This window comes from Balaenoptera acutorostrata, chromosome X (genome assembly GCF_949987535.1).
Source record: "Balaenoptera acutorostrata chromosome X, mBalAcu1.1, whole genome shotgun sequence".
Lineage (NCBI taxonomy): Eukaryota > Metazoa > Chordata > Mammalia > Artiodactyla > Balaenopteridae > Balaenoptera > Balaenoptera acutorostrata.
The window spans coordinates 129,213,619-129,241,477 of record NC_080085.1 but is presented as its reverse complement, the minus strand read 5'-3'; the positions used below and the strand labels follow the sequence as shown (position 1 = coordinate 129,241,477).

The 27,859-nt window shown below is 47.6% G+C and overlaps 1 protein-coding gene across 7 annotated transcripts in view; it reads right to left on the bottom strand.

Moving 5' to 3' along the window:
* Nucleotides 1-27,859, bottom strand: part of MAMLD1 (mastermind like domain containing 1) — a 115,219-nt gene that overhangs the window by 53,282 nt on the left and 34,078 nt on the right. For all 7 annotated transcript variants that reach the window (XM_057538264.1, XM_057538263.1, XM_057538265.1 and 4 more), the window contains exon 2: nucleotides 2,314-2,472. In XM_057538264.1, coding sequence (XP_057394247.1) covers nucleotides 2,314-2,409 — 96 coding nt within the window. In that variant the 5' untranslated portion in view covers nucleotides 2,410-2,472. The remainder of the gene's footprint in view (nucleotides 1-2,313; nucleotides 2,473-27,859) is intronic.

Sequence of the window (27,859 nt, the reverse complement as noted above, 5' to 3'; positions counted from 1 at the left end):
TTTCTGCTGCTGCCATCCTGGGCCCTGTATTAACTTATCTGGACAGCAGGTTTCATGGTGAACTGACTGGCCATTCTGCTTTGAATCTGTCCGTCTCTGTCCACAAACACGGGGCTGCTGAGCTACTCAGTGTGTGGAGCAGAGCTCCGTGTGGGCACCAGGTACCTTCCTGAAGCTGCAGGGATTGACCAGCTGCGAGAATTCAGCTGTGCTCAAACCAGGAACTGCTCAAACCAGAACTGGCTGCATCAGCAGTGCCTGGCCCGGCCAGACTCTAAGCATAGCCATCAGGCACAGCCATCAGGCACAGCCAAAGGAGCAGGTGCCCTGTGTCAGCTCCTTCAGAGGCCATGTGCATCTTCTAAAGCAATTAATGTGAATTTTTGGCAAGACTTACAAAGGACTCTAAAGGCCACCTGCAAAGAGAAGCTTAGCCCGGAAATGGCGTGAGCAAGGGCCGCTTCTCCAGAGTGAGGGCATGGGTGGCAGCTCCAAGAACCTGTTCTAGGAAAAACCCATCCTGCGCTGAGATCTACACTGATCAAAACCAAAACAATTACTTACTAGTCACACTTTTTAAAAGGGTGTTGGTTGGGCACATGGGGGGAAGGGGAAAAGGATCCTGCATCTACAACCCACCCACTCTTTTCCCCTAGGGATAGAAACAAGCCTGAAACAAAGGAGAAACTGCAAGGCCCGTTGAAACTGACCACGAACGCTGGATGAAACAAAGGAGAAACTGCAAGGCCCCTTGAAACTGACCATCAATTCTGGATGCATTATGGAGAGGCTTTCCTTCACTGACTTACTTCTTGACCATAAAAGAGAAGCAAGAGGGGCTTCCCCGGTGGCGCAGTGGTTGAGAATCTGCCTGCCAATGCAGGGGACAGGGGTTCGAGCCCTGGTCTGGGAAGATCCCACATGCCGCGGAGCAACTAAGCCCGTGTGCCACAACTACTGAGCCTGCGCGTCTGGAGCCTGTGCTCCGCAACGAGAGGCCGCGACAGTGAGAGGCCCGCGCACCGCGATGAAGAGTGGTCCCCGCTTGCCGCAGCTGGAGAAAGCCCTCGCACAGAAACGAAGACCCAACACAGCCATAAATAAATAAATAAATAAATTAATTAAAAAAAAAAAAAAGGCAACAGCTTAAAAAAAAAAAAAAAAGAGAAGCAAGAACTAAAAAGGGTAATTAGGATGGAGGGTAGAGATTGCCATGGAAAGATGCCTGACGGGAGGGCTGGCAATTTGGAGCACAGGCCAAAGTAATTGCTCCCTCTCTGCCATCCCATCTTTCCGCCATCTCTGTGAGAGCTGGAACTCCAGTAAACAAAGTTTTGTAAATGTCTCAACTGGATACCACATTTTCAGTACATTGTTGGTGGCAGACAACCAGGGCAAAAAAGAGCAACAGGATTGCAACAATGTGCCCGCACACTTGTGCACAGATCAGAATCCTCAACTAAATAGAAAACTGACTTACTGAAAGTGGATTGCCCTTGGAATTGGAGAAGCCAGGCCCTCTAGTTATGTGAAATGACATTACCTCAGGGCCCCCAGCTCCCAGTTCTCTGAACAGGAAGGAAGCAGACCCACGGGTCTAGAAGAGCCATTTCCTCTCTGCTCTATTAATTGCAGAGATTAAGTGAGCCACTCCTTTGTGGACCTAATACACTGAGATAACAGCCATTGTGTTTGCGGCACCTCCTACTAACTGAGCTAACCCTGGTAGACTGGCGACGTTGCAGGCTTTTATTGTCAGATTCAACCAACCAATGGCTCTCTGGAATCCCTAACCCTGAGGTTCGGACCCATGGATGACATCTGAGTTCCAAGGGAGGAAAGCAGAAATTTGTCAAATGAGTTTTTGAAAGGACATCAGAGCCAGAGAATCGAATGGGAATATCTTTCTGTGCCCCACTCACCGGCTTCCTGCTCTCAGTGGTACTAGGAAGCTAATATAATATATCTAGTGCCTGTCATCCCCACATTCCTGGTTTCTATTAAGGGAAAAAGTAGGTCTTTTTCCCTTTGCACCCTTCATCTCTTTCCAGTTGAACGGGTGCAGTACAGAGAGAGCTGGACTGGGAATCCACATGGAACCTTGGACTCTATTTCCTGCTCTTCCAAAAACTCACAAGGGGCAAGGTCAGCTCATCTCCTAGATCCTTTCTAGGTCAGATTTCAGTTCCTTACATTTTGGGTTGGTTGCTTGCCACCAAGTTCGCACAGAGAATTTCAATAACACATCTTACGTTCAAGTTTAAGATTAGAAGCATTCAAAACCCCCCTCCCCCCGATAGCCCATTGTCTGACCGATTCCTGGAGCTTTCTGGGCTCCTGACGATTTCCCACCACGGCGAAATGGGGAAGCATGCTCTTGATTACAAGCCGACTTTTCCAGTCATCCATTGTTTGACCTGCAATTTTATTCTTGACTCTCCAAGGCGCTTCCCAAACGACCTAGACACAGGGCTTAGGGAGACAAAAAGTACACTGTCTTTCAGATATGAAGATGAGACCATTGACCCCGTGAATCACAGACTTGCATTCTGAGGACAGGTTTAGGTGGAGTCAGCCACGTTCGTTTTCCTGTCTCTCTTCCCACCCCACCACCCTCATGGAGCCCCTCCCACCTCCAGGGATGAAGGGCACCAATGGGAGGCACTTGGCTGGGATGAGAGCGCAGTCCCTGGCCATGGGGCAGAGTGAAGTTCACTGGAGAGCTGAGGGATGGGTGGAGAAGCAGCCCAATTTACCTTAAATAACAGCGGGCTTAAAGGCAGGGAATGGGGCTCCTGGGTCTGGCTTTGCTTGTGTGGTACGCAGTGAGATCTGGGGAAAGGCTTTTCTGTTTTCTGACACAGTTTTTTTTTGTTTTTTAAATATGAAAACCATGGTGGTTCGATCAGGTGATGGCTTATTGCCCCTTCAGCTCTACTGAAGCCTTTGGCCCATAGAAGGAGCAACTCCCCACTCTGCCCGTTAGCACCCAGCCAAGTGAGCTGACTAACAGGTCATAACCTGACAGTCAATGGAAAGAAGCAATGGATGTTGGAAGGGGCTCATGAAACCCTGGTGCACTGGTTTACAAAAAACTAACCGAGCCGGCTGCGATCATGGCTGCCCCAATTTATGCCCTCCATGACAGATGAGCGGACACGTGCAAACCCAGGTACAGAGGATTTTTTTCCTTTTGTTTTGTTTCATTGCTTTTTGTTCTCACAATGTAGACATGGAATAAGAGCTCTGCTAAGACATTCATATGTGAGGGAAGCTCTCCCTCCCATAGATCTACTTGGCAGTACAAAACCAGGTCTAAAATTTCCATGTCCAGATGCCTGGCTCTGGAAAAATGGAGAAGTACTTTCCCCATTCTCCCACTGAGTACAACTGAAACCTCTGGACATTACATATAAAACAAACATAAGAAGACCCTGAAAGGTGGAGAGAAGAAAACAGGCTGGGTAGGGACCTTGGGACCTAAGGAACAACACGGTGGCGAGCTCCCTGGGTTTTCATTCTGCCTCACAGATCCCAGATCAGGACCTGAAGAAGCCAACAATCCAAAGTGCCAATGAACACAGACAAAGAGTCTCCAGCAAAAGCCAAAGGACCGGGAAAGGGGCAGCCTCCTAAGACCGAAAACTTTTATACAAGAACCACTCTAATTCAGCTAAACACCATAGAAAAAAAGGGTGGTCCCACCCAGCCCCATCAGTAAAGGCCAACTGGGGGCCTAGAATCCACTCCCACAGAGCAGTAATGAGTCATCTCTCCCTGTCCCTGCTAGGGTGGTGTTAGAAGAGGCCTCATAGAGAGCCAGGACCTTTGCCCCTGGCACAGTGGTAATAGGTCCACATCCCATCCCTTCCAGTGTCAGTGGAGATCACATGGGGAACAGTAATGAGGCACTCCTACCCATCCCAGCCAGGGTGGCATTAGTGGAAGCCCAGTGGGGAGCTGGAACTGTCACCACTGCCCAGCAGTAATGAGAAGCCCCGACCTCCCCGGTGTCAATGAAGGCTAAGTGGGGAACCTGGATTTCCATAGCTACCTGGCAGAAATGAGAGCGTGCTCCCCTTTCCCTGCCAGAGCATTGTCAGAGAAAGTCAGCTAAAACAGAAGATCTAAATAAGTGCTGAAAAATATGCTTCAGGTATGGAAGGGGAATCAAGACATTCTTAGATGAAGGAAAACTAAAAAGGAAAACTAAAAAGGAAAACTAGGGGCTTCCCTGGTGGCGCAGTGGTTGAGAATCTGCCTGCCAATGCAGGGGACACGGGTTCGAGCCCTGGTCTGGGAAGAGCCCACGTGCCGTGGAGCAACTAGGCCCGTGAGCCACAACTACTGAGCCTGCGCGTCTGGAGCCTGTGCTCCGCAACAAGAGAGGCCACGACAGTGAGAGGACCGCGCACCGCGATGAAGAGTGGCCCCCGCTTGCCACAACTAGAGAAAGCCCTCGCACAGAAACAAAGACCCAACACAACCAAAAATAAATAAATAAATAAATAAATTTAAAAAAAAAAAAGGAAAACTAAAAGAATTTGTTAACAACAGACCTCTCCTAAGAGAATGGCTAAAGGAAGTTCTCTGAACAGAAAGGAAATGATAAAAGAAGAAATTCTGGACATCACCAAGGAAGAAAGAACAATGGAAAGAGAAAAAATATGGGTAAATAGAATAGACTTTCCTTTTCCTTTCAAGTTTTCTAAATTATGTTTGGTGGTTGAAGCACCAATTATAACAGTGCATGCTGTGGTTCTAAATGTATGTGGGAGAAATATTTAACGATTACATTATAAACAGAGGAGGGTGGTAAAGCAGTGGTAAGAGAGGTAAGGTTTCTATACTTCACTTGAACTGGTAAAATGTTGACATCAGTAGACGCTTGTAAGTTATGTATATACGATGTAATACCTAGAGCCACCAAGAAAAATGGTATACGAAAAGAAACATGCAAAACACTGTACGTGAATCATCAAATGTAATTCTAAAAAATATTCAAGTCACCCACAGGAAGACAGGAAAAAGAAAATAGAGAAACAAAAATAGAGAGCAAACAGAAATTAAAAATAAATTGGCAGAATTAAGCACTAACATCAATAGCTACATTAAGTGAAAATGATCTAAATACACCTATTAAAAGACAGAAATTGACAGAGTCAATAAAAAAACATAAGCCAACTATATGACGTCTGCAAGATGCTCACCTCAAATATAATGATATGGGCACGTAGAAAGTAAAAGGATGAAAAACGTGCAAATGTTAATTTAAAGAAAAAGGAGCAGGGGTGGCTCTAGTAATACCAGATAAAGTAACTTCAGAACAAAGAAAATTACCAGGCACAGAGAGGGGCATTATATTATGGAAAAAGGGTCAATCTACCAGGAAGAAAAAGTAATCCTAAATGTGTATGCACCAAACCACAGAGCTACATGATATATGGAGCAAAAATTAACATAACTGAAAGGAGAAATTTACATTTATAGTGGAGACTTCAATGTCCTCTCTCAATAATTGACAGAACAATTAGACAGAAAATCAGCAAGATATAGAAGAACTCAACACCACCACCATCTAATAGGATCTAATTGACATTTATAGAACACTCCACCAAGAAACAGGAAAATTTACATTCTTTTCAAGCATTCAAGAAATATATACCAAGATAGACATATTCTGGACTATAAGACAATCCACAACATTTTTAAAAAGTTGAAGTAATACATGATGGCTTAGTACATTGTGAATGTACTAATGCCACTGAATTGTTACGTGAATTTCACCTTTATTTAAAAAACTCAATACCACCAAATACTGGCAACAATGGGAGAAACTGGATTACTCATACATTGTTGGAGGGAATGAAAACTGGCACTTTCTTAAAAACTGAACATGCAACTCCTACATGACCCAGCAATTGCACTCCTGGGTATTCATCCCACAGGAATGAAAACTTGCAGTCATACAAAAATTTGTAAACAAGTGTTTACAGTAGATTTATTCATGATAGCCCCAAACTGGAAACAACCCAGAAATCTTTCAATGAATGAAGGATTAAACAAACTGGTACCTGTATACCATGGTATACTCCTCAGCAAAAAAAAGACACGACTGTTGATATATATATAATGACCTGGATGAATCTGCAGAGAATTATGCTGAGTGAAAAAAAAATAAGGCAAACCCTCCAAACTTACATACTGTTTGATTCCATTTATATAATTCTTAAAATGACAAAACTATAGAAATGGACTGATTAGACGTTGCCAAAGGGTAAGGAGGAGGTTGGCATGGGAAGGAAGTGGATGTGTCCATAAACAGGCAAAACGAGGGATTCATGTGGAGATGGAAATGTTCTGTACCTTGACTATACCCATGTCGGCATCCTGGTTGTGATATTATACTACAGTTTTGCAAGATGTTTTCATTAGGCGAAGCTGGCTAAAGGGTACGTGGGATCTATTTGCATTATTTCTTACACCTGCATGTGAATCTACAATTATCTCAAAACGACAAATTCAATTAAAATCATATGACCGTATCATGTGATGCAGAAAACGGACTTCGCAAAATTCAACACCCATTCACAATGAAAACTCTCAGAAAACCAGAACTAGAGGGGAACTTCCTCAACTTGATAAAGAACATCTACAGTATATCTACAGCTAACATCACACTTAATGATTAAAGACTGAATGCTTTCCCTCCACGATTGGTAGCAAGGCAAGGATATCTTCTCTCTTCACTGCTTGTACCAAATGGGTATGTTGTACATCTTAAACTTACACCATGTTGTGTGTCAAATATATCTCAATAAAACAAAAACACAGTACTGGAAGTTCTAGCTAGTTCATTAAGGCAAGAAAACTAATAAAAGGCATACATATTAGAAGCAAAACTATATTTATAGGTGATATGATTGTCTACATGGAAATCTTAAGAAATTTACAAAGTAACTCATAGAACTAATAAGTAAGTTCAGGAAGTTCTCAGGATACAAGATCAACATATAAAAATCAATTGCACTGGGACTTCCCCGGTGGCGCAGTGGTTGAGAGTCTGCCTGCTAATGCAGGGGACACGGGTTCGAGCCCTGGTCCGGGAAGATCCCACATGCCACGGAGCAACTAAGCCCGTGCGCCACAACTACTGAGCCTCCGCCCTAGAGCCCGCGAGCCACAACTACTGAGCCCACGTACTGCAACTACTGAAGCCCACGCGCCTAGAGCCCGTGCTCCGCAACAAGAGAAGCCACTGCAGTGGGAAGCCACGCACCGCAACGAAGAGTAGCCCCCGCTCGCTACAACTAGAGAGAACCCGCGCACAGCCTAAATAAATAAATAAATAAATAAATAAATAAAATCAATTGCACTTATAAATACCAGCAATTAATGCATGGAATTAAAAATACGATGCCGCTTACTATTGCTCAAAATCTTCTTAGGTGAAAACCAAGCAAAACGCGCATAGAACTTGCATGCTAAAAGCTATGCAACACTCATGAAAGATCAAAGATGATCTAAACGAATGGAGGGATACTCCGTGTTCACAGAATGAAAGGCTCAACATTCTAAAGATGTCATTTTTTCTCAAATTGATATACAGCTGTAACCAATTCCTATCAAAATCCCAGCACGATTTTTTGCAGATATAGACAAAATTATTCTAAAATTTTTATGGAAATTGCAAAGGAAGTAGAAGAGCTGAAACAATTTTGACAAAGAAGAATCAAGTGGAAGGAATCAACCTACCCGGTTTCAAGACTTATCATATGACTGCATTAGAGAAGATAGTGTGGTGTTGGCAGAGGGACAGACACATAGATTACTGGAACAGAACAGAGATTCCAGAAATAGACCCACACAAATATGCCCAACTGATTTTTGACAAAAATGCAAAAGCAATTCAGTGCAGGAATGGTAGTATTTTCAACACATGGTTCTGGAACAACTGAACATCTACATCTATAGGCAAAAAATGAACTTCAAACTCAACCTCATACCTTACCCAAAAGTTAACTCAAAATGGACCATATAGTTAAATGTAAGATGTAAAATTATACAAGTTTTAGAAAAAGGTAGGAGAAAATCTTCAGGATGTAAAGCTAGGCAAAAAGTTCTTTCTTAGACTTGACAGCAAAAGCATGACTCATAAAAGGAAATATTGATAAATTAGACTTTATCAAAAGTAAAATCTTTTGCTCTGTGAAAGACCCTGTGAATGGGATGAAAAACACGACTAGGAGAAAATATCTGCAAACCTCCTATCTGATAAAGGACTAGTATCTAGAATATATAAAGAATCTCAAAAACTCAACAGCAGGAAAACAAACTACCCAATTAGAAAATGGGAGAAAGACATGAAAAGACATTCCACTGAAGAGTTTCTACGGAAGGCAAATAAGCACAAACAAAGATGTTCAATATCATTAACCATTAGAGAATTGCAAATGAAAGCCACAATGAGATACTACTACTTACCTATCAGAATGGCTAAAATAAACAGCAGTGGGAACACGAAAAGCTGGTCAGAAAGTGGAGAAACTGGACCACTCACCGCTGGTGGGAAATGGAAAACTAGCCATGCAGCTGTAGGATGACACAGCACTTGCACTCTAGGGCCTTTATTCCAGGTAAATTTATGTCCTCAGAAAAACCTGCAGCGATATCAATTTTCTGGTTTTGATACTGCACAACTATTTTATAAGAGGTAACCATCCAGGGCCTCTCCGGACCCTGTTTGCAACTTCCAGTGAATCTATAATTATTTCAAAAAAAGAAGCTAACTTCTATTCAAAAAAGATTTCAGTGTCCAGACCCACGGGGACACATTCTTCTTATTGCTTCTGGGGCACGTCCAAGGTGGCATTTTTTAAAAGTTACTTATGTATTTATTTTTGGCTGCCTTGGGTCTTCGTTGATGCGTGGGTTTTCTCTAGTTGCGGGGAGCGGGGGGGGGGTACTCTTCGTTGTGGTGCACGGGCTTCTTGTTGCAGTGTCTTCTTTTGTTGCAGAGCACGGGTTCTAGGCGCACGGGCTTCAGTAGTTGTGGCTCTCGGGCTCTAAAGCACAGGCTCAGTAGTTGTGACGCATGGGCTTAGTTGCTCCACGGCATGTGGGATCTTCCCGGACGAGGGCTCGAACCCGTGTCCCCTGCATTGGCAGGCAGATTCTTAAGCACTTTGCCACCAGGGAAGCCCCTAAGTGGCATTCTTTTTTCAAGCAATGTACAGAAGTTTGCGCAGACCTTTTTATTCTTGAAAATACAAGTCCCACCCAAATCTTTGTTGAGTGTTTCAGGGGCCAAGCCCAAGGCCTCAGCTGTGACCACACTCAAATACTAGGGTCTAGAGACACCCTAACGAGGACAAAATGTCATATAATATGCAGTGCATCCAAATAAAAATGGAAAAAGGAGACCTCATTTACTGCTGAAGCATCACTAACTCCCTGGCCCAGCATCTCGAGCCTGTGTGAGGGATGGAGGCCCAGATCTCATTTTAGCACTGGCAACACAAAACCTACCAATACCAAACAAGCTACCCATTTAGCTCTAAGGAAAAAAAGGCAAAATTAAAAAAAGAAAACGCCGCTTTGGCTCTTAAAGATTCCACTCTACTGATTTCTTGACCCGCCCCTTTGCAGTTCCCAGCAGCCAATGTAGAGAGAACAGGTGGAGGTAGCGGCCAGAGCTCCGAGGATGCTCTGGTCTGCAGGAGCGGCCTACTGACTCAGCACCGCATCACGGAGCTTGGGTACCGGCTGGGCCCAGGGCTGGAGAGCGTGACCAACAGAGGAAACGCAGGTGAGAGTTCCTTGCCTGGAAATTGACTTTGTTTGGTCCAAGTCAGAGGGCGTCTCCTGCCGTCGGCACGCCAGTCTCTGTGGCCATGGTATCGTTTCCTCTTTCCCTGGAGATGAATCTGGGCCTGGGAAACAGCCCTTGGGCAGACCTCCCTGCCACAGCAGGGGTATGCTACCTTCCCACCCTCTCAGCAGCATCCATGAACACCTGCACAGGAAGCCTATGTCCCCCACAAAAAGAAACCAATCCTCAGCAATGTTTCTCCCCCAAGCACAATCCAGGACTGTGGATGAACCCCCCAGATCATCTGCCATACACACTTAATTTTGATTTCTGCTTTGCCATCATTTCTCTGTGCTGTGCTGTTCACCCTCAGAAATCCATGTGAATTCAGTTTTCTATATCCGTGTCGGGTTTAATACACAAAGAAAATGCCCCCCACACCACCCATCATCAAGGAAGTCGATGCTCCAGGGAGAGGCTTTGCTCTGGGGCTCCGGAGCCTGTTCACGTGCGGAGCGCGGTGGGCTGAGGGCTGTACTCACACTTCAGGTTCAGAGCAGAGGCCTGAGGGCAGTCTCTCTTTCCCCGTCAGCCTGGGCTCTGAAGGCACCCGAGGGCCCCCAGGGTTATCACTGGCTCACCCCTCTCCATCTTAGCCAAGGCCTCTACTACTGGACCTCCTGCTGCCCAGACCTGTGGACTCTGCCAGATGCCTGATGTCCACGTCAAAGTGCCAGTCGGGGTCAGATCTACGTTGTGGCCCCTGAGTCTGGACATGACAGAGGAAGGAAACGAAGAACCAAATCAGAGGCACTTGGCAAGGAGGCAAGCAGAGCGTGAAGACGGAGCAACCCTGAAGGACTGAAACCTTTCCGAGCGCTAAAGAGTCCCAGTCCCCTGCCCCCCAGGAGCTAAGGAACAGAAAGAGGCTCGGGCTTCAGACTGGAAGGTATACAGGTGAGCTGCGCTGTGAAGCCAAGCTGGGCGCACCCCACATCCCCGAGTGCGTCCCCCATCTTAGCTGCTTCTTCCTCTGTGCTCCCCGGATGAGGTGACGGGACAGGTCCTGCTCAGTCACTCCCAAAGGAATCTCTGACACCATGATGTCCCATCCTGGGTCTCTGGCTTGTTGGGCATATTTTTTTTTTAGCAACTTTTTTTTTTTTTTTTTTTTTTTTTTTAAGATTTCTTTATTGACTGATTGATTGCTATGTTGGGTCTTCGTTTTTGTGCTATGGCTTTCTCCAGTTGTGGCAAGTGGGGGCCACTCTTCATCGCGGTGCGCGGGCCTCTCACTATTGTGGCCTCTCTTGTTGCGGAGCACAGGCTCCAGACGCGCAGGCTCAGTAGTTGTGGCTCACGGGCCTAGTTGCTCCGCGGCATGTGGGATCTTCCCAGACCAGGGCTCGAACCCGTGTTTCCTGCATTAGCAGGCAGATTCTCAACCACTGCGCCACCAGGGAAGCCCTGTTGGGCATATTTTTGGTCAGGATAGGAGACATTGGATATTAGAGTCCTCATTTTTGCAAGGGTGAAATTGAGCTTCCAAACCAAAGAAAAAGCCAAAAGATCTCTGGACTTCAAATGGGCTTACAGAGGAATGGAACACATCTAGTCGGGTGAAGATAATGTGGATGGCAAAATAATTCAAATCTGTCTTCAGACGTGTACATTGGTGTTAACACTGAATTGTGTCTCCCCCTCCCCATTCATGAGTTGAAGTCCTAACCTTCAGTATTTCAGAATGAGACCTTATTTGGAAATAGGGTCATTGCAGATGTGACTGGTTAAGGTGAGGTCATACTGGAGTAGGGTGGGCCCCTAATTCGGTATGACGGCTGTCCTTATAAAAAGGGGAAATTTGGACACAGAGGCATGCACACAGGCAAGGGCCACGTGAAGACTAGAGTTATGCTGTCATAAGCCAAGGAACTAGCAGGCACTGGAAGAAAGCTGGAAGGGACCCTTGTGTGGCCCCTTCAGAGGGAGTGCAGTCCTCCTGACACCTTGATCTCAGACTTTACCTTCCAAGACTGTGAGAAAATTCTTGTCTATGGTTTAAGCCACCCAGTCTGCGGAACTTTCCCACGGCAGCCGTAGCGAACTCATACACTGGGGATAAAAACCTTTCTATAGCAAAGGCGTGGATGCCACTGAGGGCCGGCCTGTGCCAGAGAGGGCTCCCTCCGGGAGCTTTGGGGCTTGTTTACTCTTCGGTTGTGAAGGATCCTCTCTCGTTTGGATGACTAGGAGCTGGAGCGTTCTGAGCCCAGGGCCGTCTTTGGCTCTCGGCACTTAGAGAACGCCCTGTTCTGGACCCTTATTACTCTGCCTGCCCCATGAACCTGCAGCCAGGAGTCATCTGATCCCAGGCAGCTCTGGAGTGGAGCACCCAGCACAGGGCTCTGCTCATGGCAAACGCATCACAAACTTTTGTAGACAGAACTGGGGTGCAGGGCCATGCGGAAAGCGAGAGGAAGCAATGGGAAGGAGGGACCTCTAGTGAAGAGTCACACGGCTTGATGGCGGGCTGAATACAGGCCAGGAGGCTAAGGCCATTACTACCGTCCAGACTTCCAGCAGAGAACGCCTCGTGCGGAAGAGATCCAGAAGCTCACTGCCGTCAGTCATGGGCACTTTGGGCTGTAATCGCAGCACATGACCCCACTCGAAAGGAACTGGATGCTGCTAATTCCGATCTGCCGCGAGCAATCTTGGTGTGAAGGTGTAACGAGTCAAGTGAGACGCCCCGGTCCAGCGGGAGCCAGTCCTGGGAGAGGCAGGCAGAGCCCAGGCTGGAGACAGGCGGGTCGAGAGTGAAGAAGGTCGGCCTTCTAGATGTTAGGAGAGTCAGGGCCTCGGAGCCCAAGGAGAGACCGTGAAGCAGGAAGGCTGGCTGCTAGGTCATGAGTTATGGGGCTCTGGGAAAGCTGCTTAACCTTGAAGAGTGAGTTTCTTCATGTGTAAAACACAAAGTTCTGTACAGAAATCTAAGAGCTACCACTGCGTGTGAACGGATTCAAGCTTGGGTGGCGGCTGCCCTAGAACCATTTGAAGGAGTCCCTCAGCCTAGAGCCTTGGTGACTCGTTGGGTTGGAGCCCATGTGTCCTTAGGAAGGCATAACACGCTGTTCAATATTTCTGTGCATTTGAAAGGACTGCTTTGACAGTATTCAAGAGCCACAAGGCATATAATTATAGCCTTGTGTTAATAAATACAACAATATTCTAAAACACACCACTTTTCATTTTTAAAAGTTGACTTGAAAAAGCCCAAAGTGATGTGGAGAAATTGGAACCGTCACATATTGCTGGTGGGAATGTAAATGGTGCAGCCATTCTGGAAAACAGTTTGGCAGTTCCAGAATAAGTTAAACATAGAATAGCCATATGGCCCAGCAATTCCACTCTTGGGTATATATCCAAGAGAAATGAAAACATGTCTACACCAAAGCTTGTACATGACTGTTCACAGAAGCACTATTCATGACAGCCAAGAGGTGGAAACAACCCAAATGTCCATCAACTGGTGACTGGATAAGCAAAAATGTGGTCTCTCCATACAATGGAGTATTATGCAGCCATAAAAAGTCGTGAAGTACTGGTACACGCTACAATATGGATGAACCCTGACAACATCATGCCAAGTGAAAGATGCCAGGCACAAAAGACCACACAATGTATGCTTCCATTTATATGAAATGTCCAGAATAGACAAGTCAAAACAGTAAAACACATTGAATTGTATACTTTCAAAGAGTGCATTATATGGTATGTAAATTATATACTAATTAAGCTTTTAAAATAAAGCCCAAATTATTATCACTCCTTAATCTCACTTGGGGTTTTAGAAAGTTGTTCCTTTTAGAGAAACGATGAAGCCACATCTTTTAAGTTTGGGGAGAAAAAAAAAGTTTGTATCCTGCACTCTTAGCAGGACTAGCTCCCTTTGAAATGGGGTGTCGACAGGCCTTTTCTTCCCTTAATGACACAGTGGTGCCGCGACCTTTCCCTAGTGACCCACGTCATCGATAAACAACTTACAAAGTTGGTTTGGAAATAATACCTCAAGATCTGGTTGACTTGAATTTTGACAGCCACTGCCAGGGACCTCCCGAGTCCCCCTCCTTTTGGATTTGGGATGTCATGCCACTGAGGTTACAAAGGCCTGTCCTCCACACACACCCCTGACCGTCCCATGCCACCCAGTGATGAATCCGCTTGGGGCCGGGGCTTCCTGGCAAGTACAAATGTTCTACGACCCCATACAGTGGGCTCGGACGGCAGAATCCTGCTTTAAGGAGACAAGACTTGCCCAAACCAACAAGTCAGCTGGGGTCACTGTGTCTCCAGCTGGCCCTGCCCGGAAATGGATTCGACTCTAAAACCGAGTGGCACACAGTGTCCATCCATGATAGCAAGCAGAGAACAGAGTTTTCTGGAACTTGGGGACACCCAGAAATGAGGGCAGACCGAGACAGTCTTACAGCAGGGAAAACAATGCGGATCTTGTCACGTGATCGACTGCAGCAGAAACAGCCTCAAGGTGATGTGAGGCCAAGTTTCGTCAAGACCTCATTTCTCCCTGAACTTGTTCAGCATCATCTTTTTCTGTTCCGGACATCATGTGCTTTGAAAATTGAAAGAGCCCTGGGATTTAAAGTGGTAGTCCAGACGGCCCTTCTAGGTGCTGGCTTTCCTGTGTGCTGAACGCCCACAAGCTGAGTTCCCCTAAGCGTCCCCACAGCTGATCACCAAGGTTGGGGTTGGCCTGGGGGGGGTGGGTGCCAGGAAACTGTCCCGGTGTCCTCTGCAGGGCCAAACCATGCCACTCACATGGTGGTACACACACAGACACAGATGCACACATGTACACACAAATGCACATACAAATAGACACACACGTGCACACAGATAAGAGACATGCACACAGACACAAAGACATAAAAATACAGAGGCACACACAAGCATGCAGACAGATACACACGGGCACACACATACAGACACACACAAAGACAGGCACAGACAGAGACTCTCTCTCTCTCTCTCTTTCTCTTTCTCTCTCTCTGTCCTAGAAAGTACCCAAGCACTAGAGGCCCAGGGGGAAAGGCTCCCTTTCTATGTCCCCATCAGTCCCAGTGGGTGCCTGGCCCCTCTACCTTGCCATCCAACTGGGCTTCTGCTCAGCAGCCCTCGGGCGGCCCTGGCACTGCCAGCAGAGGGGAGAGAACCTAAGGTGCTCGCCTCCCTTCCTGCCCCTGCTCTCCCCTCAGCGGTGGCCCTGAAGGTAGATATGCAAGCAAGATTCTTTTCCCCTCGAAATGATTTTTTAAACAATGCTGTCCTTAGACTTATCGTACAATAACTGGAGATGCTGGGCTAGGGAGGAAGTGGCTTGGTTTTGTGGCAATTTCGGCACGCGACAGCTTCAGCGTGTAGAAACAACTTATCAACGTGTGCCACTTGGGCCCTGATGCCAGCCGTCACAGCAGGCCAAAGCAGGCAAGTGAAGGTTTGCAAAGTGTTTGTAGCTGGTGACCTAGGAGAAATTGTGGGCGGAACACCGGAGCCAGGAGACCTGGCTTCCACTTATATCTTAAACAAATCATTGACTCTCTGACCCTCAGATTCCTCATCTGCAAAGCAGGGCTGATGCCTTTTGCTCTTCGCCTTTCACGTATACCGTGTGAGGGTCAGATGATAACTTGAACCTGAAAGTCCCTGTGACAGAGGCTCTGGGGGAAGGCAGCCCCTTTCTGCACCTCTGAGCAAATGAACTGAACAAAAGGAAGTAGTCCCCTTTGTCCCCCGCCCCTTTATAGCGATGCTTGGTTAGAGCCCTAGAATCAGTTTTGGGAGGCAAACTAGAGATTGTAAGGTAACCCTCTTCTTGAGCAGAGAGGGAAATCAAGGCAGAGACTGGAATGAGGCAGATCCTTGGATGAGGATCGCAAGGAACGGAGGGCAGGAGGTTCACTGACTCCCGAGATTGCGGTGGGCTGGGCTGGACACAGACACCCCATCTAATGCCCCCTCTGGTCCACATTGCAAAAGGTACTGACCCAAGAAGCCTAATAAATATCCGAGGCCGCCTCCCAGGCCGTCCAGTGACCCCGCCTCTCTTCAAAGTGTCGGCAGCACTGAGGTTGCTGCCTCCCTCTGCCAAGGCCGACGAGCGCGCCGCTTCACCTCTCCGGGGTTCACTTTCTTTCAACAGACGAAAGAGTCTGGCCTGGACGATCCTATGAGCCTTGCCGGCTGGCGCCACCTCGATGGTCATCCGCCTACTATGAGTCCCCGGCCGGAGTGTACAGACTTCCCTGCAGCGGCTGTTGGAAAGACCCTCAGCTACCTTTGGATTCCTAGTGGGGCCGGGCAGAGTTTGGGGTCCCCTCTTTCCACATTCAACCAAACACTCGTGTGACCCCCGTCCCCAGATTCTAAACAAGGCCATCTGGGGATCAGAGCCCTGCATCGTGAATCAGGACAAGGCTCAAGAATTCAGCAACCTCAGGGTCCAGAGCACTCTCAAAAGAAAGTGGGAGGAAACAAGGAAGGCCACAGCTGCGAAATGTGGCACTTGTCACCGTGCATTGCACGGAGGTGTCCCCGAGGTCTGCATCCACGGTCCAGCCTTCTGTCTCCATCTACACTGTGGCGGGTCCAACTTAGAAAATTACCTAAGAAGGCGTGTCGGGGGAGGGGAGGGTACATAACAAGTGGCCTAAGGAGCAGTGACATAAAAGAGCAACCTTTTTTTTTTTTTTTTTTAAATAAAGACCATTAGGCTAGAAAAGATTTGTGAAGAGTTCATGTTTAAATTGCCTTCCTGGGGACTTCTCTGGTGGTGCAGTGGTTAAGAATCCGCCTGCCAATGCAGGGCACACGGGTTCGAGCCCTAGTCCGGGAAGATCCCACATGCCATGGAACAACAAAGCCCGTGCGACACAAGTACTGAGCCTGCGCCCTAGAGCCCGTGAGCCACAACTACTGAAGCCCACGCGCCTAGAGCCCGTGCTCTGCAACAAGAGAAGCCACCGCAACGAGAAGCACACGCACTGCGAAGAAGAGTAGCCCCTGCTCGCTGCACCTAGAGAAAGCCTGCGCACAGCAACGAAGACCCGACGCAGCCAAAAAAAAAAAAAAATTACCTTCCTGAATACATTCCACTCTCCTGATGGATTTCGAATAATAAGAAAAACCTTACTGTTGCACTTAGAGACTTCATGTGAAATCCCATTTGATGGGAGGAAATGTGCCTTCAGTACTTACTCTGACGCAATAAATTCTCTCCATTCTTGGAAATCCTTCTCTGCAAATATTTTAGATATTATTTCATAAATGAAAGAAAACAGTCAAGGCTGCTACCATCAGCTTTGGAGGAAACAATCTAATTTCGAAGATATTTATCTATTGCAAGTTGGCAACAATGGCTCCAGTTACTAAAGAAAGTGGGAAAATGGCTGTGCGTTTCAGTAATGGTCCCCAGACATTTCCCTTCCAGAACACAGTTAAACAAAATGCATAGAAGCAGGCATTAAAGACGAATGCAATTTAATAGGCAAGAGCAATGTTGAACACACGGCCCGATTCTGGCTTCTAGAAGAGCTGGAGGGGAACACTGACGTGAATGCTTTTGGTAGGCTACTCGGGTTGAGAGCAAGAGCGGATCTCCACAGTTCAAACTACACAAGTTGATGTCTATGGCCAGCCCTATGCAAAGTTAGCCTACTTATCAAGCAAAAACTATTCCAACCCAGAAGCCCAAGTGCTAATACCAGGGCAAATAGGACATTTTTGCTTGATCAAAAGTGTCTTCCCTGAGCCAGAAAAAACCGATGTCCTTGGCTGGAGCTTAAAACTGGGGGGTGAGGTGGGGGGTGGGGGGAGGGGCCCTGTGCAGTGTGCTAGTTTAGCAGGAGGAAGAAGGTTCAGGAAAACGAACCAAGTCCTGCTTCAGGCTCTGTGCACCTGAGGAGGCAGCCAGGAAACATGAAGTTCTGGTTTCTCCTTGATTTTTATCCACTGTATTCTTCTAAACTGATTTCTTCGAAACCCAAATCAGGAGCACCTAACTCCATTGTGGGTCAAATACAAATGTATATTTCTGTTGTTTAAGGGTTCCAACAGCTAAAGCTTCAAAGGCATATTCCTAAGACCATTACAGACCCACAGAGCTCAAGACTCAGATGGAGTCTCACCCATTCCTGATGCTCAAATGTGCACAGAGTTGATTTGGAATTCAGAAACGCTACAAATAAACACTTCTGTGCCAAGACTTTGCAGTTCTTTCATCCCGTCAGCCATCCGTTTATTCATCCAATCAAGCTGCCTGTGTCATACTGATTCATCCTTCCTCTTTTTCCTTATACTAAGCAAGTCTGAGAGAGTCGTAGAGAAGGTATAAGAAAAGAGACAAACTTTCCATTTTGTACTGCAGCGAAGTTAAGGCTCAGTAGAGTCCTGTTACCTCTCTAACCTTGGTGCATCCAAAAGGTACCGTTTTAATAACGCTTTTGTTTTTAATGGTTAAGAAGCCTACGGTGGTTCATGAAATTCATTTCATAGTCGTATAAGAAACTGCTTTTTATGAGAGAGGATCTCTGCTGAGTCTCCCTTGGGCACTGGCAGTTAGAGGCCGATAGGGTCTCTGCTTTCCATGACGGTGTTTTCCAACTCTCAAAGCATTTGTCAATATACTCAGAAGAATCAGAAGGAAATGAGCCCAAGGCTTGGTATTCGGTACGCGGCAGACTACGATGCTGCCTGCGGGGTCGTACTCAGCCGCTCACTACAAAGCTCTGAAGTTGGAATCGGGAGCCCTGGGTTCAAGTCCCAGCTCGGGGAGGTCACTGGTTACACCGCCTGTAATTTGGGACCTGCCCATCACCCTGTCTTTCCCCAGCTTGACGACCTCCACTTGTGTATATCGCTGGATGGGAAGTGGGGAGCGCCAGGCTCCAGGGGCGGCCGCGGCAGGCACTGCACCTTCACACCCAGTGGGTCATGGCAGACGCTGCCGCCTGAGGCCATGGTCACCCTGACGGCAGGCCCAGCTCACTGCTGAATCACGGTCACGGTCAACTAGAAGCTCCCTGTTTTTTTTTCTCAAACCCCCGTTCCCCCATCCTATTCTTGGACAGATGGATTCAGGACCCAAATATAGGACCTTGCCATTTGTCCGTGTTCAATCTCGCATGTCAATCTGGAGCTCGTCAAGATCTCTTTGGATTCTAACTTCCCGCTACAGAGAATTCATCACCCTCTGGCACTACGTCAGGGCCAAACCTGGTAAGAGCAATGGGAAAAAGCGAAGCAGGCCAGGAGGCACTTGCCTTGAGACTTCCCTCTCTAAGGGGGGACACGAATCCATGATCCACAGCCTTTGGATTCATTCCTTTCATTGGTTACACAATCACATAACTGAGCTGTAAACGAGGATTTCACAACCGCCGCTGCCAAATGTTCTGCTGAGGTCCAAAAACACTTGCCTGCTTTTCTCTGCCCTACCTGCCCAGGGGGCTCCTCCAACAGAAAAGAAGATTCTAAGCCGACGCGCTGCTCCCGTGAGCCAGTGGTGGCTCTGAGTGAGTCTGCTCCTTCTGCTTTCGTTTCGGACCTGCTTTTTGCTGGCCTCTTGTCTAACTACCCACTCGCTCGCGATTGCTCTGGGAGCCACGTCAAGCTAACTAGAACCACATAAGCTATCCAGTTTAAGGAATTTCTTTTCTGGAAATTTGGAAGTAGCTGCCTGTCTGGTGGTTTATGGTTCTTTTTGGCAGTTCTGCGTGATTCCAGAATGCTCTCCCTCCCTCTGTGCCCAGGCCTGTCATTCACCCCGGCCCTCAGTGAGCAGGCAGCCTCCCGAACCCCTTCATCCATCACCATCTTCTAGTCTAGCTGAACCGTCTCACCAGCTGATCTATCACTCCCCGGTTGAAGGGCATTCTCTTCTACAAAGAAGCCCGAAGTTTTTCTCCCAAGAGCCTGGGTTCTCCTTCTGTGGGAATGAGTCTCTTCACCAGCCCGGGGCTCCCTGGGTATGGGGTCTCTTTACCTTCTACTCTGTCTCAGGTCACATTCCCCCTGTGCTCCACCTCTGACTCAGATGCATCTCGGCTGCTTCTGTCCGATATTGCTGCCTCTCCAGATGGTCTGGAGCTTTGAGCTTACAACTGGTTGTTTCTTGCTCATGGAACAGGGTTTCTTCTCTTCTTCCCTGTCTCATGCCTCTCTCCACTTTCCTGACTTTATCTTCTGTCTTCAGAACAGTGTTCTTGGGTAACCGGGGGAGGGGAGAGCCACACCTCCATAACAAACTCCGAAGTGTCCAGCGCAGGCTTATGATGACTTGCCCTGGGCTCAGAGCCGCCCAGTGAGTGTCAATCGCTGCATTTCCAAAACAGGAAGCACGTGACGCTTACACAGAAGGGAGGGAATCTGAGAAATACTGTGCAAGAGAAGCCAAGCGGGAGCAAGGGAACAAAAAGACATCTCAGATGATTTCTCAAGATCCCTGAATAAGTAGGAGAGGTGATCTGATCATCTGCAGTAACTAGAAAGAAGATGTGGTCTATATATAAACTGGAATATTACTCAGCCATAAAAAAGAATGAAATAATGCCATTCGCAGCAACATGGATGGACTTAGAGATTACCGTACTAAGTGAAGCAAGTCAGACAGAGAAAGACAAATACCATATGATATCACTTATATGTGGAATCGAATAAAAAACGATACAAACGAACTTATTTACAAAACAGAAACAGACTCACAGACATAGAAAACAAATTTATGGTTACCAAAGGGGAAAGGCAGCGGGAGGGATAAATTAGGAGTCTGGGATTAACAGATACACACTACTATATATAAAATAGATAAACAACAAGGACCTACTGTATATAGCACAGGGATCTCTACTCAGTATATTGTAATACTGTGTAATGGAAAAGAATATGAAAAAGAATATATATATAACAGTCACTTTGCTGTACATCAGAAACTAAAACAACATTGTGAATTAACTATACTTCAATAAAAAAATTTGAAAAGAAAGAAAGATAGGGACCAGCAAGTGCACACCTCAAAAATTCCAAAGTTGGGTTTGTGATGCCTGACGGTAGCTAAAGGAGTATAGCAATTGGAATAAAATGAATAGTATTCACTTTGATTAATAACAAACTTGTCAGGCTATTTATGAGAGACGGAGAGATCAAATTAGTGGCAGAGGTTGTCACAGCTCCATATGGACCTGAGGCAAAGCCCATCCACCCAGGCCGCGTCCACTGGGCTGGGCTCTAGTTGCCAACAAGGTGCACAGTTGGACCAGGGGAGGGACTGGCCACAGGACACAAAGGGCTGCAGAATGGCAGGGAGCTGGCCGAGAAGGACAGGCCACCTTGAGGGATGCAGGAAGGGGAGAGGCTGAGTCTGGAGGTGGCCCTGCGAGGCGGGGAGTGGGTCTCTGTCCTGGGGGATGGTTGAGTCAGCCAGAGCCTGGAAGGGGCAGGGTGCCGGCTGAGGGCACAGTGTTAGGACAGGGGAGAGCTTCACACGTTGTTCCCCAGTGAATAACAGGATTTTCTTTCCTTCACAGTCAGGATTGTTTTGAGGTGTTCTGATGTCGGGTCATGGGCCTCAGGGTTGCACAAAATAGCATCCCAGGGCTGTTGATTTGCTGATTTGCTAATTCCGCCTCCTTATGAGTGACTATGTTTCTTTCTATGAAAATCGGTATGACCACATTAACACCATACTAGCTTTCGAACATTCTGTGTGGTCATTTTCAATCCTTGACTTTTAATATGGTTCTAGATCTTATGTTTTTGTTTCTTTAATTGATTAATTTTATTTATTTATTTTTGGCTGCATTGGGTCTTCGTTGCTGTGCACAGGCTTTCTCTAGCTGCGGCGAGCAGGGGCTACTCTTCCTTGCGGCACGCGGGCTTCTCATTGCGGTGGCTTCTCTTGTTGTGCAGCAGGGGCTCCAGGCACGTGGGCTTCAGTAGTTGTGGCACGTGGGCTCAGTAGTTGTGGCTCGTGGGCTCTAGAGCACAGGCTCAGTAGTTGTGGCACACGGGCTTAGTTGCTTCGTGGCATGTGGGATCTTCCCGGACCAGGGCTCGAACCTGTGTCCCCTGCACTGGCAGGTGGATTCTTAATCACTGTGCCACCAGGGCCCGACCATATGGTTTTAATGACTAAATTTTGATTCCCTAAATCTGACTCTAAATAATGTGACGTGCAAAGCGAACAGGCCAGTCGTACAAAGTGGACTCAGTTCACTTGTGGCCCGCCTGCTTCTCCCGTCAGGAAGTGCAGTTTCTGCTCCCAGGGCTCTGACAGCTTGCGACAGCTGGCTTCCTGGGACCCAGGAAAGAAGGAAATGGGCCAGAGAAAGCCACCTTGGCAGCAAAGGGTCCCACTGGGCAGGTCTGTAGGGCAAGCTTGAGATCAGGGCAGTGTGGGATGTGGTGACAGCCTCCCAGACACGGGACAAACAGCCTCTGGGCAGCCTCTGGTCCAACTTGTTGCTCACGACGCCCCTGCTCACCACAGCGGCCTCGGCTAGAGCCTCCCCGCCTGGCTTGGAGGCCAAACCCAAGAGGCACCGTGCGCACCAAAGGCTGAAACGGCCTTGCAGCTGGCAAGACTGCTCCTTGGTACAGGCAGTGGTGGTAACCAGCTCACCCGGCATGACACGGTCTCCCATTCTCTGCAAAACCTGGTGCCCCAGCTTGGATCCCAGAGTGACGGTGGAAGGTAGTCAGTGCTAATACACTTTTGGGTGGGGAGCTGGTGTGATCAGAGCTGGCGCCTCAGAGCCTCTTCGTGATTCTGTGAAGCAAACAGGGCTGGGCTTCCTTCCCGGTGGAGGTGTTTGGGCTGAGAAAGGGGAACGGGGCACTGGCCAGGACTGGCCAGATAGCACCTGGCTGTCTCAGAGCTCCTTCCAGGGTGAAGGTACCCACCCTTAGTAGGGAGGACCTAGGGCTGGACCCTGGCCTGGGCCTTCCTTGAACGTGGTGACTTCAGATTCTGCCCCATCCAGACTTCAGATTCTGTCCCAAACTGAGAGTGCAGTAGCTGAGCAGTTAAAGCATGGACTCTGGCGCCCAATGGCCTGGGTTTGAATCTCAGCTCTGCTGCTCATTAGCTGTGTGGCTTTGGGGAAGTTACTCAACCTCTCTGTGCATCTGTTTCCTTATCAGTAAAAGAGATGACAGTAATAGCATCTGCCCCGTAGGATCGTGGTGAAGATCAAAGGCACGGTATTTGTAATGTGCTTTAAACAGTCGCTGACGTGTGGTAAGCCCCATCAAACATTAGCTAGTGGCACTGTCTTCCTCTAGACCGCCCTCCAGGTCCTGGCAGAGGGGAACCTGGCCACAGTGGCCATAGCTGTTGGGTGGGGTGAAATGTTGTCATGGCGCAGACAGCCACGTTGACTCTTTTTCTTTCCAGTCTCTCCTGACTAGAATACGAGCCCATGCTATCTGTCAGTCCCTAGAAGAGAGCCGGGCATGGGGCAGGTACACAGCGACCAGCGATGAGCAGGGGCCGGGAATCCCCCCTTGCAGCGGATGACCCTGAAAAGGGTCTCAACATTCAAAAATTACTCACTTGGCTGCAAACACTTTTGGGTGACAGAGAGCAAAAGAGACCAATGCAGGCTGCAGACATTCTACTGGGACAGAACTACGAGCTGGCCTAGGAGTCAAGAGGCCGGGCTTTGAAAGGTTTTGCTGCTCCCTCGCTGTGGGGCTTCGGCAGTCCCTGACCCTTTCTGGGCCTCAGTGTCGTCTCTGGATGACAAACAATGTAAGGTGGGCCCCTGCTCTGCGCCCTCCAGGAAGTTCCTTTCCCATCAGGGCCCAGAACACACAGGGCACTAGCCAAACAAGAGGGGAAGGGACACACCCAGTTCCGAGGCTCAGGCTCACTCCTGTCAAGTTCAAGGTCAGGCTCAATTTCTGACAGCCACATCCACACACTATTTCTATGTCAACTCTAGGAGCCAATTTCTCTGGCTTACTTTCTAAAATGTTCATTTCCCTTCCCCCCAGTTCCTAAATGTGAAACTCACACTTAAAAAAGACATTTTGGAAAAACGGGTACACTTTCCCTTCTGGAGCACCCCGTGGCATCCCCACAGGAGAGGCTGCCTGGTCTCTGCCTCCTCTGCCGCATTCTACGTCTCTGTAGTTTGAAGTTCTCTTGCTTGCCACCCCCATCGTATTTCCTTTCTCCATCATGTGTTAGCACATTTCACAAGCGGAGAGCAGCATATACAAGTGGCTTATAGACTGTGGCAAGCTAGCAGAGAAGCATCTGAAAACAGTTCATGCTGCGCTGCCATTCGCAGACATAAACATCCACTTACGAGTTCCGAAAACACCGTCTAAGCCAACATTTGGACCCAAGGAACGCTAACAGGGCTGCATAATCAGCCAAGTGACTTTTCTGCTGTGTGCCTTTACAGAACTCTCTGGGAAGGACGCACTGGAATCTTACAGGTAAGAGTTGATCAGTACATAGAAATACTGGATTGTAAGTTAAAAAAAAAAAAATTGCACTCTGCAGATAAAGAGAACAGAGATTTCTTTTCTCCTCACCTGAGAATAGATCCTTTTACAGAATTGCTGAAATGGAAGTAATTATCAAGAACTGAGAACATTCGTTAAGAAAAACCTGTTCTTTCCTTGATCTAAAACTGTGTAGATGGAAGAGCCAATCGACTGAAAATGAAATTAACTTGGACCACAAGAAACATTTAGTTTTCTCTCCCCAAACCCATCTGATGTTTTACATTTTTCCCAAACACAGTATAGGTTGTCCCACCGTCACTGTAGTAAGAGCGGCCTCCCATCGCCCCCCCGCCCCAACCAAGTAGCGTGCAGTAAATGTTGAACAAGCAGCTTTCCAGGGAAAAAAAAAGCTCTGATTAAAAGCTCTGTCACACATATATACACTAATATGTATAAAATAGATAACTAATAAGAACCTGCTGTATAGCACAGGGAACTCCACTTCGCTGTACACAGAAACTAACACAACATTGTAAAACAACAATACCCCAATTAAAAAAAAAAACAAAAAAAACCCCAAGAGCTCTGTCACAGCACTTGATGATTTCTGTTGAAACTATTCTCATATTCTTACTGTGGCTGATTTTGAGCTACCAACATGCTATCAACCAGCTGGTAAATTTCCTGAAAACAATTGGCTTTGGGGAGCCAGTATGAGCCAACTCCACCGCACCACTGCCCCCTCCGCTGTCTGTGTATCCTATGCGTTCTATTCTGGGATCATGGAGACAGCAAAGAGATAAATCACCAAAGAATAAGGCAGATTGCTACAATGGTCCCCACGTGCTGCCTTTTGGTTGATAAATTCTTTCCATAATAATATATTATAGCTGACCTTTATGAAGGACCGACGCAGTGCCAGGACGTTTGACAAGTATTATCTCATTTAATTCTTGTGTCAACACTACGAGATAGGTCCTGTTATCATCCCTGTTTCACAGGGCAGAAGACGGGTGTTCAGAGAGGTTCAGCAATTCACCCAAAGTCACACAGCTCATAAGTGGGGGAGCTAGGACTGGAATCTAAGTTCCCTGCCTGTGCTTTGGCAGTAAGAGGAAAGTGCGGTACAAGAGAAATGTGTAAGGTCGACAGTTTCACTCAGCTGAGGAATCAGGGGAAAAAAATCCCACCTAATTAAATAGGTTTCAGTGTTGCCTTAGCAGGGGACTCTTAACCTAGGGCTCGTGAACAGAATCCAGCGAGTCTGTAAACTCGAATGAGGAAAAAAATCACATTTCTATTTTCACTAACCTCTAACAGAAATTTAGCATTTCCGTCAATTATGAATGTTGGCAACAAACCACAGTAATATTTACAGAACCTGTGACTGTGTCGCCAAGAGAAATCACAGATATTTTTATTTCACATTACAGTCATAGCAGGGATCTCCAAATATCACTACTTTGAAGTTACAGTAATTATGAGACCTACTGCTAGATCTTATTTACTGTGTTAAGAAACACATCTATAAATATGTCACAAATTTGTTTTGTTAATAACTATTTTGATACTATTTTGACCTGACTGCTATCCTTTGTGATAGCATTGTTTTCTTTCGTGCATTTTAAAACATTTCTTTCTTTCTTTTTGACAAAGGTCCATAAGTTTCACCGGAAAGCCAAGGGCAACCATAGCACAGAAAGAGTTAAGAATCCCAGCCTCTGAGAGGAATTTCACCAGCACCCAGTACTAAGCCTCTTCCCTTCCAGGTTTGAGAACCAGCTCGGCCCCAGTGAGCTCAGAAACCACCCATCACAATTGCTGTAAGGATCCTATGACCTACAGCCCTCCGTGCCCCATGCCCAGGTATAATGAGCCTTTTGATGGCTAGTTAGAGGTTCTCCTGAGAGCTCCATGTCTGGTTTCCAGAAACAGGCCTACTTGTTTATTTAGAATGGCTGGGCCCATTCGGACAGAGGCTGTGCCCATGGCCTGGGATCATCGACGGGCACTCCAACATTCTTCCCGAGTGAGACAGCTTGGGATCATGAGTCAGTCCTTCCTGGGAAATAGCTGAGACGCAGCTTGCCGAGATGAAAACTGGAGTGGAGAGGGCGCTGAGGGAGAGGCCGGGGAGAGGCTGAGGCAGGCCCCTGACGGCTCTCGTAGGCTATCCTGCAAGCCCTGCTCCTCTGCCTGCATCCCCTTGGTGGGGGCCCAAACCCGGCCAATGTCTGCCACATAGAAATTCTAGAACGAGTGCGTTACTATTTTAGTGGAAAAATATGAACAGGGTGGGCCATCCAGGCAGTAATGGGACACAGCTCGCCTTGGCTGAGCATCAAGGGATCCCATCGGCACCCAGACGATCCCGGGGCACCTGTATTTTAACAGACTAAGGAAGCAGAGCTGCAGTCTGGGATTTTTGGAGCAGTTCAGTTTGGGCGGCGCTTGTTTTTGCTCATTTTTCCCCAGGCTCTGCGAGGTGATGGAGGTCCGAGGGCAGCGTGCCTTTCCTTCCTGACTTGCATGTTTGGATTTCATCTTGCTGGAAAAGGAGGTCCTTGCACGAATTCTTTTTCTTCTGAACAGCTCTGCCACTCCCTGGCCACGTGACAGGGATCAAAGACTTTACCCTTTCCGTGCCTCAGCGCCCTCCTCTGTAAACGGCAATAATAATAGAATCTACCCATCAGGTGCTCTTTTAAAGCCACCCTAGGAGCAGGTCTGCTCCAGAGGATCAACTGCACGCTTGGCTAAAGGGCAGGCCCAGTACATGTTCAGACCTTTCTCTTCCTCCTCATCCCATCACTTCCACCCCGAGGGTGGCCAGAGGAGACGGTACCGCGCCGGGGTGGGAAAGACCCCGGCAAGTGCTGGCCGTGTACATTTCAGAGATGCAGAGACGAGAGCTTTGACGTGAAACGTCTGCAACACACTCCTTTCTGCAAGTCAAGGACTAGGACGAGGCCCTGGGGCTGGGCTCAAGTTCTACTCCTTGGAGTCAAGGACCGAACACAACCCCGGAGAGCCACAGAGGAACGCCTGGCACAAAGACCTCTGTCCCTCCGGTAGGGGACTTCCAGGAGAAGGCGTGGTGTCACCCAAGCCCCCTCTCCACCTTGCCTCTCTCCAGTCAGCCTTTAAAGAGATAACAGGAGAGAGAAGGGTTTACAAAACAGTCAACGCTCCAAGGGTGGAAAACAGGTAACGGCACAACTGCCCTCTCTTTCTAAGAAACTCATTCCAAGTTAGAGGCCAAGTGTCTGCCGCCCCGTTACAACGGGTTCCCCAAAGCAGGCAATAACATGGCCACACAGATGGGCTCCAGGGCCTAGAAGTGGGCGCCCAGAAAAACTGTCCACTCATTCTCCAGAAAGTTTCCGTTTCTTCAGCAGGCAGCTAGAGCAAGGCTCTGAGCACTTCGTGGGCCCCTCCCTTCCCGAAACCTCTGACCCCCTCATCCAGTTTTCCCTTCACCACTTGCCCCTCCTTCCCATCTTGTTTCATAATATAGAC